This window comes from Archocentrus centrarchus, chromosome 22 (genome assembly GCF_007364275.1).
Source record: "Archocentrus centrarchus isolate MPI-CPG fArcCen1 chromosome 22, fArcCen1, whole genome shotgun sequence".
Lineage (NCBI taxonomy): Eukaryota > Metazoa > Chordata > Actinopteri > Cichliformes > Cichlidae > Archocentrus > Archocentrus centrarchus.
In genome coordinates, this window is record NC_044367.1 from 16,171,956 (window position 1) to 16,184,761 (window position 12,806).

The 12,806-nt window shown below is 38.4% G+C and overlaps 1 protein-coding gene across 1 annotated transcript in view; it reads left to right on the forward strand.

Moving 5' to 3' along the window:
- Window positions 1–230: 230 nt before the first annotated feature.
- aqr (aquarius intron-binding spliceosomal factor) overlaps window positions 231–12,806 on the forward strand; it is a 74,172-nt gene continuing 61,596 nt past the window's right edge. The window contains exons 1-14 of the mRNA XM_030719166.1: window positions 231–342; window positions 791–882; window positions 1,246–1,302; window positions 1,755–1,795; window positions 1,888–1,923; window positions 2,045–2,165; window positions 2,304–2,444; window positions 3,171–3,239; window positions 3,406–3,506; window positions 3,613–3,689; window positions 5,643–5,707; window positions 7,872–7,988; window positions 8,119–8,232; window positions 10,284–10,387. Of these exons, the coding sequence (XP_030575026.1) occupies window positions 799–882; window positions 1,246–1,302; window positions 1,755–1,795; window positions 1,888–1,923; window positions 2,045–2,165; window positions 2,304–2,444; window positions 3,171–3,239; window positions 3,406–3,506; window positions 3,613–3,689; window positions 5,643–5,707; window positions 7,872–7,988; window positions 8,119–8,232; window positions 10,284–10,387 (1,127 nt within the window). The 5' untranslated portion in view covers window positions 231–342; window positions 791–798. The remainder of the gene's footprint in view (window positions 343–790; window positions 883–1,245; window positions 1,303–1,754; window positions 1,796–1,887; window positions 1,924–2,044; window positions 2,166–2,303; window positions 2,445–3,170; window positions 3,240–3,405; window positions 3,507–3,612; window positions 3,690–5,642; window positions 5,708–7,871; window positions 7,989–8,118; window positions 8,233–10,283; window positions 10,388–12,806) is intronic.

Genomic DNA, 12,806 nt, shown 5'->3' on the forward strand with positions numbered 1-12,806 from the left:
AGTTTCACTGTTCCCTTAAATTATAAACAGTTCATATCTTTATATGTTTCATTACTTCTTCTTTTTTCTATTTTTTAACCAATCTATTTGTCTTGTAATTTCACTAAGATTTTTTTTAAGCTGATTTAATTCCCCCAGCAGTTTCCAGACACAACATTTAACTTCTGTTGTCAACAAATATGAAACCGGAGGGAACGGAACGGATTGCAAGCTTTCATAATTAGGGGACGGTTTGAGAGACGTACACTTGCAGGAAGTTAGTCGCATGCAGCGCGTTTGCTTGTGTAGATTCGTAAGCAGCAATCCGACGGCAGTTACGCTCATGCTGAAATAAAAATAAAGGTTAGTGAGCTAAATTCTGCTAAGCTTATGTCATTGGTTAAAGTTACTGCTATTCTCTGAACTATTTCTGAGTCAGTTGGATCTCAGTGCTACTATTTAGCTATATCATCTCACCGAGAAGGCTAAGATTACTAATGTCATGTTACTACTCTGTGAACTTATAACGCCAAGTTTGGCGTTAAATAAAGCGCAGGACAGTCAGTTAGTTAGTGGATGTAACTGCATATACTAGCACTCTTTGTCAGTTATCCTGCTTTACTTTTTAGCCCCGATTGCGAACTTTCTCAGTGTTTTATTACCGTTTATTCGTCCATGTTTGTAAAGCCATATGTTTAATACACACAGGTTCGGAATCGTTAGTTTTGGCGTATCGATACTGCAGGTTTCAAACAAATTATTTGTACTCTCTCTTTTTTTTTTCTCCCTCACAATCGTCTTTTTATTTTAGCCGTTGTTATGGCCACCACGGAGAAAGAAACCCCCGCTAAAAAGGCTGCTGCGCCGTCTGTATCCCAGATAAATGCGGAATATGTCACGCAGGTAATCAGCATTTATTTTCTTTATATGTGTGGTCCAGTACTGTGCTTTTACGTTTTCCCATGATGCCCTTATATTCTATGTTGTGCCATATATACAAAGACAATGGTTTTGTTTGGGCTAAGGAGATAGGGCAGGTGGTTGTGACTATGCCATAATGTTCAGTGCTCAAGACAGCCAGCTTTTGCTGGAGATTTTTACTTCTGTGTGTTTGGTAAGAATAAAACATGCAAACTAGAAAAACACAATTTATATATTTTCTTTACCCTTTAGGTCTTCCACCCATACGCCAACCTCTAATCATTTGTTGCGTTTTGCATGTTCATGCAGCCATATTTAATACTGTGGATGATTTCTTCTTTTCAGTTGGCTAACAAATATTGGGCACCTCATGCAAAGAATAAACTACCCTTTGACCCTAAGGTGAGTTATTTGCACTTTCGAGGTGTAGGTATAACTCCTATTAGTGATTCACTGGCACTTTTTGGCAAATAAGAAGACATTCACTGGTGAAAATAGCCAGAATTTTGTGTTGTGCCACGTTATTATGCTGTCCTTATAATTTGGATCACGTGGCAACAAAAATAAAACAAACAAATGAAAGGGCGATATTGGAACTGCTTATTGGCCAAATTGTTATTTTAATCATAGGTATCAGCCCAGAACCGTTGCATTGCATAGTTTTGGTCACGTCATATGGACTAGTTTTATCGTATCTTTAAAAAAAAAAAAAGTGCACTTTAATGATTTTGTTTCAAATAGTCAAAAGGCATAAAGTGGCAGCAAGCATGCTACCTAACACAGAAACACATTTTTTAACTGAGTTTTTAACTGTGCTTGCGTGATGATTTCAGTGTTCTTTGTGGTTTCTTTAGGTGATGAAAGATATTTATGAGAATGAGATTCTCAACTCCAAGTAAGTTTCTGTTGCATTTTTTCCCCCCCTTGAACTGCCTTTTTTAATGCAAAGAACACATTTTACTATTCATCTGTGTTATACATTTTCAGATTCGCCATTAGGAAAATTATGCTGCTTGAATTCAGGTAAGATATTTTAACTCGCATTTCTTCACATTACCATTCAAAACAATCATTGGGGAAAAAAGAAGAATTGTCAGCACTACTTACTGAATGGTTAATAATTTATTATTTTCTTATCTTTCAGCCAGTACCTTGAAAACTACCTGTGGGTGAACTACACTCCAGAGGTGTCCAGCAATGCCTACATCATGTCCATTTGTTGCATTGTCAATGAGAAGTTCAGAGAAAATGTTCCAGCCTGGGAGGTAAAATAGAATGAATAAACAGTACCTTATTGAAGTTTAGATTAATTGTCGTTGCATGTTGACTGCATTTGATTATGCTTGCCACCCCTAATGCAGGGTCTTTCTTTTTAACATTTTCTGTTGCTTGGTGTATTTCAGGTATTCAAGAAGGAGCCCAACCATTTTCCATTTTTCTTCAAATGTGTGATGGAAGCTGTGTTGGCAGATGAGCAGGTTGGCCTTACTCTGAAGGAACAAACTGTGCTCCTGGTCTTCTTGGACCACTGCTTCAACAGTCTGGTATGTACCACTACACAAATATCTAATAACTAACCATCTGGAGAAGTTAGTGTTATTCTGCAATAATACAATAATGTCTGCTCCTATGGGAGTCATGAGTTTATATTTTGGTGGGAATATTTACATAGTTTAAAGTGACATAACTTGTCTATTAAAATCAGTTTAGAGATTTTTTTTTTTTTTTTTTTTAAATGTTGCTTTGCTTATCAGGTGTAGGTGAAGAGCAGGTGTGGTAATATAAGCTTAGAATTTTAAATTAAGACTTTAGCAAAAATAGATAATTGCTGTTTTACTCCAAATAAAATTTAAATTCAGTTACATGACAATTTAAGTAATCAAATTAAGGACAGTTTCTTACAGTATAATGGAAGCAATGCCAACATGCCTTGCCAAAGAAGTGAGAATTACTCCAGTTATTTGTAATGTCCACTAGGTGGCAATAGTAGACAAGCCAGGACAACCTAGGCCATCTCCCTCTGTATCCTCTGCAGCAGCATTAAACCACAGGGAAGCATTGCAGATGTCTCACTTAAAAATGTGCTGTGGTAGCCTGCTGCCCTTTGATTGTATCCCATAAAGGCCTCTAAATATTTTAGTTGCAGACTTTTATTAGGGGTTTGAAGTATAATAAAAATCTGTTATGCACAATGCAGTTTGACAAGCCGCTCTCCCACTCAGTCTTCCTGTCTTTCTTTTTCATTCTCTCTCGCTGCACTTTCCTCCCAGGAGGTAGATTTGATCAGAGAGCAGGTGCAGCAGCTCATCTCTCTGCCAATGTGGATGTGCCTCTTACCAGTAAGATGTCAAACTATTATCTTAATTAAGAATCTGTGGTGGTTATTTGCACACCAAGTAATGTCAGTGTTTGCTAATTTTAAGTGAATGAATTGCTTCCTTGCTGTGATGCTAATCCCTATTCAAACTGAATCATTACTCATTTTTTTTTCTATCATGTTTACAGTCCAGACTCCAACATGAACTGAAGAAAGTTCCCAAACTGCAGAAGTTCTGGAATCTAATCAAAAAGAAATTTGATAAGATGGATGCTGACGCAGCTGAGCAGTAATGATATTTCCTTCGCTTGCGTGTTAAAAAAAAAAAAATCTATACAGATTTAGAGAATCTGTTTCTAGCTTGTTTTTGATTTACTTTCTTTGTGTTTCCTCAGGGCAAAGAAGGAGAGGACCTTCCTCTCAGCTCTTATTAAAAAGTTTCATGCAGTTCTTGCATCAATTCCACCAACAGGTAAATAGGAAAAAAATGATTTTTTGTCCTTTGGGAAATAGTTTTACACAACTATTTAATGTGGGCTTTCTTTTAAATCTCTACTTCCTGAAAGTTTTTTTTTATAGAGCTCAGGTGACTATCTTTGGAACTTTGGCCCCAAATTAGAGATCCAAAAATCTCAAAGGCAAAATGTGCATGTCCATTCTCTTTGTAGGATTAACAAGTGCATCTCTGCATGGTCCTCTTTTATAAATCTTAGTCATAGTAAGATTGTACTCACATGCACAAGCTTTCCACTGTGGTTTTTAACCATGAATATACACTCCTTTACTTAATCATTTGCATAATGAAATGCTGTTTGCACCTCGAGCTATTAGACATGGCAGTGAAAACAACAGCAAAAAGAAGTGCAGTTTCACTGAAAGAGAAACTAAGACACTGAGACATGGGCAGAAAAAAATGTCTTTTCATTGAATCATTGGCAAAAGTAAAACTACTGAACTGAAAAAAGTAACTGAGGCTGTCAACTATGTGATCAGCAAAGAAACGGTTGTACAGGTGAGAGACAAAATAGTGCATCTGTTCACATAAGGGAACCAAACCATTACTACACTGCTGCAGCTATTTGTAACTGTCACAAGAAATATACAGTTAATAAGAGCCCTGACAAAATTTAGTAAAAACTCAGTTGTTTGCAGCACAGTTTCTGAATAGTAGATCATACTTAAAATATGTGTGCTGTCCTCGCTCTGAGTTTCCCGTTTTCACCAGCTAGACAGCGAGATAACTATTGTGTAAACAGAAAATAGTAATAATGAGAAATGCAAGCCATATGAAAAAGCTGTCTTTTTTATTTTTTTAATTTTCACATATCAGGACTGACTTGCTATAAAAATACTGATTTATAAATACCAGCTGGTGTGTGAACTGGTGCACACATGATTTTACATACTTTACATACATCTAGAACAAGCACTCTTGAAAAGCAGGTATTGCCCATATGAACCACCACAATGCTATCCATTGTGTTTTCCAGCCGTTCTCGGCTCATTCTCTTCATTGCCTTGATGCAGCTTCTTCAGAAGAACTGGTTAAATGTTAGTGCTCAAAGGTCAAGGTCATTGTGACCTCAGACACATGGATATGCTGACTGTAACAAAATTCCACACAAATGTCTAATAGGATAAAGTGGTGAAGTGATACCAATGCTGTTTTATACCTAAAAGGTCAAAAGTCGCTATGACATTGTAATGTTCTGCATAAACACCCTTCTAGCATTACTGAATGCCATATCTCAGGAGGAGGACTAGAAATTGTGACCATATTTAACATTTGGTCAGATACTGGATTGTCTTCAAGTCTTCCCATGTGTTATATGGGTCTGGACAGAAATAGATGTAAACTGTTGCCAGTTGCATCGCTCCTTCCTTTCTTTTTGAGTTGTGCAGCTGCCCAAGGAGGATGTGTTCCAGCTGCCATACAGCCAACGGCGCTCACCGCTGTGTTGTAATGCAGGCCGACACGCAGGCCCCCCACCTGAATGCTAAAAACAGAATGTGTGTATACGTGTTTTTAGATAGAATTCAAACCTGACAGATTAGATCAAAATCTAAAACCCAGTAGGATCCACATCACTCCAATACTTACGGCATGGCTCACCTTCTAAGTGCGCACATACACACTTATGCACCAGCATGCCTAATGAGAGCTGAGGACCCAGCATGCTGCTGTGCTAGCCATGCAGCATCTCATAGCGAGGCTCACACACTCAGCACGGCACCGTGGCGTTGTCCATATGCGTTTGCTGTCCTCATGTCCTTGTTGAAAACTACACATCATCCTTTAAATCCTCTAATATTCCATGTCTTTTTTTGGCTTTGTCTGTTCATCATATTTTATATGTTCCTGGAAATATGGATTTCCTGCACCAAAGATATAACCTGAACAATGCTGTCCTTCATTTTTCCACAGGGCCTGTGTCCATGGACCAAGTGCATTACTCCGAGAGATTCATTGAACTCATGATTGATTTGGAGGTAAAGCACAACCTGCGTAATCATAGCCTTATTCAAGAAACATAACCTTCTGTCATATTTGCTTTTTTTTGTTAATTTACATTGAGAAATAATTCATTCATTCTTCACAGATTATACTTGTTTCCATGTGATTCTCGGTACAAGTGTAGCTCTACAGTATGTTTGTAATTATGATATCCTGATGAAGGAACTTGTCTAGACAGCATTTTCTGCAGATCTCATTTCCCTTTTGTCCTTCAGATTTATAGCTAACTCATGTCAACAACAGTCACTGGATAAATGCTCTGCATCAGCTTCACTCTCGGTGCTTCTCTGATTCCTGTCTGCAGAGCTATGCACTGTTTGAAGCAGTAGCCTGATAGTAGTATGAGAGGTTATTTTCAGCCTGATGGTTTTTGGCATGTGGTGTAAACTGTAAATCATAATATAATAAAATGACATAATGTTTGGAGATAGCCAATTAAACTTTTCATAAAAGTTATGTTTGAAGGAACAGTTAGTTAAAATATCCTTGTTTTGTTTTGGGGGTTTTCTTTTGTTTGTTTTTTGTTGGTCTCTTTAAATTTATAACAGATTGCAGATTTGAATTCATTTTCAAATGTCTATTTTGTGTTCTTAATTTATCTGCTGTGTGCTCTGCTGTTGCCTGGAAACTTGCGGCAAAGGTCTTGCAGGTGAAAGATAGTTATTTAAAAATATCCATTTCTTTCTGCTGTGAGCTGCAGTGTTGTTTCCTGTGAAATCTGCATGAAAAAAAAAGTCTGTATCCCAACAAATCTGAATGAAAATCATGTTGTATCATTTGGCCTGTTAGTTTTTCACTTTGAGAGGCTGTAAAAAATGTCTCCTTAATCTACAGACCCCTGGACTGGAGGAAAAAACATAAACATAGCAAAACTTGATTTAGTTGCTGTAGTTGCCATGCAGTCGAGTGTATTCTACACTGGATAATCATGGTGCATTTTTTTGTCTGTTACGGAGTCAAAGTTTGTATTTTGATGGTGATGAAATGGCTTTTAAAGATAAGAAATATTTATGACCCATCTATACATTTTGTAAAAGAAATAATTAACTTTATATAATGTTCAATTTCTTACTTATAAAAGTGGTGTTAAGACACAGTGTCAGATAAGTTGTTACTCCTGCCTGGGCAGACCTCCTGTTACTACTGAGCGAGCACAATAGATGTCATCTGGCTCTCTGCTGACAGACTGGCCTTGCCATTCCTGGCAATGGCTAGTAGCTGGGCCATTGACTGTCCCCAGACACATCTCCTGTCCTTCAGCACTATCATTTTACAAAGCCTCAGTTGCCTGAAATCCATACTTCCCCCCTCTGATGACAGCATGAAAATAATTGCAGTGAAAAATACCCCTGTTATCATGTCAGTTCTGTGTTGGCTGTCAGGACTGTGTTGAGATCAGAGATTTCTGTTGCATATAAAGCAATGTGCTTTTTCGCCATTTAGGTATTATTTCCTGCACATGCTGCCTTTGAACATCAATTTTCACTGATTGATATAGATATTTTGTTTGTGTTTTGCCTCGCTGTTTTGTATTTCATATTTGGTTTCACAACACTTTTTTTTTTTCCAGGCAGCACTCTTTATAGTGTGAATCTGTATGCTGTAGTCACTCTCTCTCACTCAAGAGTGCTCTTTGTTATATTCTCACCAAAGCAGCTCTGTTATCTCTTTTTGACAGGCCTCCTCTGTTCTTGCCTTTATGTCATGTTCCTGTGCTGCAAGCATCAACCAGATAAATAATGACTATAGAAGTAACTTAGACAGTTTTTGCCATGTTGTCTTCACATCTTTCTGGCAACAGAAAAAATAAGGCTATCATATGTTTCAAAACAACCTCATGACATACAGAGAGTAATCAGTTAGATGCATTGGTAGTCATGATGCTGAGAGATGTGGTTATTCTCGAGCCACTTGGTTTCTTTGACCACTAAGAGGTAGTAACTTTTTTGCCCTGTAATGAACTGTGATCAGAAAATTTTCCAGAAAATGTTTTTCCACTGAAATAGCATCTTCCCCTTCATGTTTCTACACTTGAAATTTTTGTTAAATTGATATTTGTGATAGATTTGAGGTAAGGAATTCTATCCACAGATTAAACGTGAGATCCACTGCTATAAACATGGTATCCTGTGTGTATAGGCACTGCTGCCCACCAGGCGTTGGTTCAATACAGTGCTGGATGATTCTCATTTGGTGGTCAGATGTCACCTCTCCGGCCTCACCAAGAGAGAGAAGGAGGGACACCTCTTCTGTCAGGTACAAAAAATGAGCAAATATTCATTAAAGCTTGCAATGATAATATTTGTGTACAGAAAAAAATATTGCATTTGCTTTAATATCATTTTTATATTTAGAACTAACTTGTGTTACTTGCTCATCCTACTAGTTGCTGGACATGCTGAAGTTCTATACTGGTTTTGAAATCAATGATCAGACAGGAAATGCCCTGACTCAGAAAGAGATGACCACTTTGCACTATGACAGAATCACTTCTCTGCAGGTAAGCATTATATGAAATGTTTGTACATTCATTGGCATACACTATATGGACAAAAGCACTTGGCCACCTACACATTACACCTACAGGAACTGCTTGGCCAAGGAAACCCATGCCATGAAGCTTCCAGCACACAGTTTTTGTGCTGATGTTAATACCATAGGAGGTTTGAAACTCTGCAGTTACAGAGTCAGCAGTGTTGGGCGACTTTTACTCACTATGCACCTCTGTAACCTGGCTTGGTCTGGCTGAGTTGCTGTGGTTCCTAAATGCTTCCACTTTGCAATAATATCGCTTACAGTTGATCATGGAATATCAATGAGGGAAAACAATTTACCAACTGACTTGGTGCAGTGGTGGCATCCTATTATCATACTGCATTCAAATTCAGTAAACTCTTTAGAATGGCCAATTCTTTCACAAATGTTTGCAAAGCCAGACTGCATTGCTAGTTGCTTGAGTTTATACTTCTGTGGCAATGGGACTGAAAACACCTGAATTTAGACATTAAGAGGTGTGGACTAATGCTTTTGTCCATGTAGTGTAATTTAGCCATACAATGTAATTCTTTGAATTTGCAGCGTACCTCACAGTTGTCTTTAGTTTTGTGCATCTAGAAATCATGTATCACATCTGTTTTTTATAGCTGCAATAACAAATGGAAGAATCCTTGAATCTGAACTATTTCCCCATTTTGACACTTATTAGAATTGTTATCAGATGTTGTCTTTATGGGTGAAAGAGTTAACATAATGCCAGATTCAAGATTGTTGCCTTTTTAATATGACTTTGGAGATCTTAGGAAAATATATGGATTAATGAGCTAAAGTGGGGGGAAATAATGATTTGATCCCCTGCTGAATTTGTAAGTTTGCTCACTTATAAACTGTCTCTATTTTTTATGGTAGTTTCATTTTAATGGAAAGAGACAGAATATCAACCACAAAAAAAAAACACATTACATAAAAGTTATAAATAGATTTGCATGTCATTGAGTGAAATAAGTATGTGATCCCCTACAACCCAGCCACAGATTGGATTGCAGGTAATCAATCGATCAGTCAATTATGGATACTCCTGATCTCAATTTGTTATGTGTATAAAGCACACCTGTCCACAGAAACAATTTCTTCGATTACAGCCTCTCCACCACCATGGGCAAGAGCAAAGCGCTGTCAAAGAAAAGAAAATCTTGCAGTGCCAACAAGGTCCCCCCCTGCTGAAAAAAGGCACATGTACAGGCGCATCTTAAGTTTGCCAGTGAACATTTGAATTATTCAAACATCAACTTGACCCACCGTGTTTGCAGGAAGAGAAATGCTGAGTGTGACCCAAAAAACACCATCCCCACAGTCAAGCACGGAGGGGGGAAACATGCTTTGGGCTGTTTTTCTGCTAAGAGTACAGGACATCTTCACCACATTGAGAGGCCAATGGACGGGGGCCATGTGCCCTAAAATCTTGGATGAGAATCTCCTTCCCTCAGCCAGAACACTGAAGATGGATTGTGGATGGGTCTTCCAACCCATCCATACTGCCAAAACATACTGCCAAGGCAACAAAGGACTGACTAAAGAAGAAGCACCTCAAGGTCATCCAGTAGCCCAGCCAGTCTCCAGACCTCAATTCTATAGAAAATCTGTGGAGGGAGCCAAAGCTTAGAGTTGCCAAGCATCAGCCAAGAAACCTAAATGATTTAGAGGGTTAGAGGAGTGGGCCAAAACCCCCTCCTGAGATGTGTTTAATAACCTGGTAACCAATCTCAGGACACATCTTACCACTGTGCTTGCTGTCCAACAAGGGTTTCTCCACCAAGTACTAGGTCATGTTTTGTTTGGGGATCAAATACTTATTTCACTCAGTGACATGCAAATAATTTATAACTTTTAATGTTGTGTTTTTCCTGGATTTGTGGTTGATTTGGTTGATTGTGGTGCTTTGGAAGTGAGCAAACTTACAATTTCTTCAGGGGATCAAATAATTATTTCCCCCTCTGTATGTTTTAATGGTGGTGTGTATCTAGATATCAGTTTCTTTTGTTTTCTGTCTTGCAGAGGGCAGCCTTTGCTCATTTCCCAGAGTTGCACGACTTTGCCTTAGCCAATGTCGCAGCAGTAGACACCCGAGAATCCTTGACCAAACAGTTTGGGCATCTAAGGTAAATAGAAACATTTTAAAAAAACATTAAGAAATAAGGAAGTAGCATGTTGTGAAGGATTTGTTGGGAGGATATCCATCATAACTATTAAATTAGCTAGCAACAGAATATTGTTTTAGCTGGGAGGAATGCAAATGTGTAAATGTTTTGCATATTAATTAGATGTCAATGACTGTTTTTGGCATTTACCATTCTGCCTTATGTCCAAGAACCTTTGGACTAGGGTTTAATCCCGGGATCCGGGATTCCCGGGAAATGCGATCAGAACCATTTCCCGTTTCCCGGGAAACGTTAGACGGGAAACCGGGAAAAAAGTCGCGCGCGTTGATTTGACTTTCAGAAAGAAAAGAAAGCTTCAGAATGTTAAATTTAAGGGAATATTGAGAGAAGGGTTCGTTTAATGCGAAAAGCATTACTCTTCATTTCAGGCACGTTCAGCCTCCGTTTAAGGCTGGCTTCAGCCTTCATCTCAAGCGTTTTAATAGAGGTATTACACAGTTGTACTTTTTTCCTCTTTAATTTGTTGAAATCGTAGGCAATGTGTTTACCCTAAGGTATTTTGTATTATATAATTTTATATTATTATATATTGTTATATTGCATTATATAGCCTATAAAATATGCCTGCCCTGAACAATAAAGAAATATCTGTTTAACTTCGAGTGTTTCTTTTCCTCGTTTGCAGCCGCTTACTAACAATCATGAATTAGGATACGGGCCTAATGTGTGAAGAAATTATCATGAAATAGATTGCTTTAACATATTTCGCTTTTAAAATGGAGTTGAGTAAAATGTATATTTTTTAGGCTATAAGGATTGGCCAGTTTTTCAATAGACGATTCACAGCGAACCTACTTTAACCCTCAGACACGGTGTTATAAATTTGCTGTTGCCAGAATGGCAATGACCAAGTCGTAGTGCATTACTCAAGGCCCTGTGTTATGCCATATTATAGTGTAGTACGGTAGTTAACTTTTCAATGACTATTACAGCGTTCCACTGGTGGAGATATAGCGCAACAGATGTCGCCACGACAGCGTGGCTGAGCCTTTATCAATGCTGTGGAGATGAACCGTATTGTTTTGCACCAGCAGTTGTAAAATCGCTTGTTATAATTCCATGTACAATGGAGGAATATTCGAATTATATTTGTTAAGGGAGTGTTGAGGAACGATACAACACCGCATAGCTCGAGCACTCGAATGTCGAGATGTAGGTTTTATTGCGTTAATCAAGCCGACGTTACCCCCTACTGGGCATAACAGGACATAGCTGGAAAGCTACCTCTACAATATCACAATAGGTTAAGGCCGACACAGGCTACAGAAGGCCTAATTAAAATAAAAAAATAAATAAACTTTTTCCCGGGATTCCCGGGAAATGGCTCGTCATTTCCCGGGATTTGATTCATGTCATTTTCGGGAAAAATATTAAACCCTACTTTGGACTTCAAAAGCTCAAACTCCCAATATATAGGTCCAAAAGCATTAGTTGCTAGCAAATTGCTACTATGTTCAGAGGTTCTCCTGAACACCATAAGCTACAAGCTACAGTTGAAACGAAGAAGGAAAAAATCAATAATGATGTTTTTAGCTGACCACAGCAATATAGTGGGATTTTTGCTTACACAACAATCCCCCCAACTGAGGCCCGTGTCCATGATCATCTTTCTCCTGTGCTGTAGTACAGCAGCGCCACCATTGCCGTCTGACTTCCCTGCTAAATGGCAGCTAGTGAACCCTTGAACAGGCAGCTGGTACCAGCCAGAGAGAGAGGCACGCCTCATTAATCTAATCGATTTGCAGTGGCTTGAGAATAAACTCTTGGAACAGCTGTTTGTCAGATCATATTAGCCTGCCAAAGAGCCAAAAAGCACCCTCACTTTGATGAACTGGCCCGTGTGTGTGTTTTCACTTGTTCATATGTAAATGAGATTGAAAAAGAAAATGATTCATTAGTAATTCGTAATTGCTTCAAGGTTTAACCTTTTCTGAAGTTGACATTTTCAAATTACTGACCTGAACATTTTTTTAAGGTCTTTAAATCAGTGTTTTGGCTCTGCATTGCGCTAAGTCACTGACTGATTACTGTTTTGTTTGTACAGTATGGGAGTTCTTTATTTGTCACAGTTGTTTGAACAGCTCAAAATTTGTCTTAGCTGGCAGTGTTTCCACATACATATTTTTTCCCACTTCAGTAGTGGATTATAAATACTTAAACCCCACGCTAAATTTCTTTGAATCAGGCAGAGGGATGTGAGCCAAGCTGAGCTGAATCAGGTAAAGACTTAGTTGAACCATTTCTAGGAGCAGGAGCTCTGCTCCTTTCCCCCAGAATTAATGTTTTGAATATAGCAGGAACTGCATTGTTCACTGCTCCACAACTGTCACCGAAGCAGCTCCTGGGTAACTCCAAATAT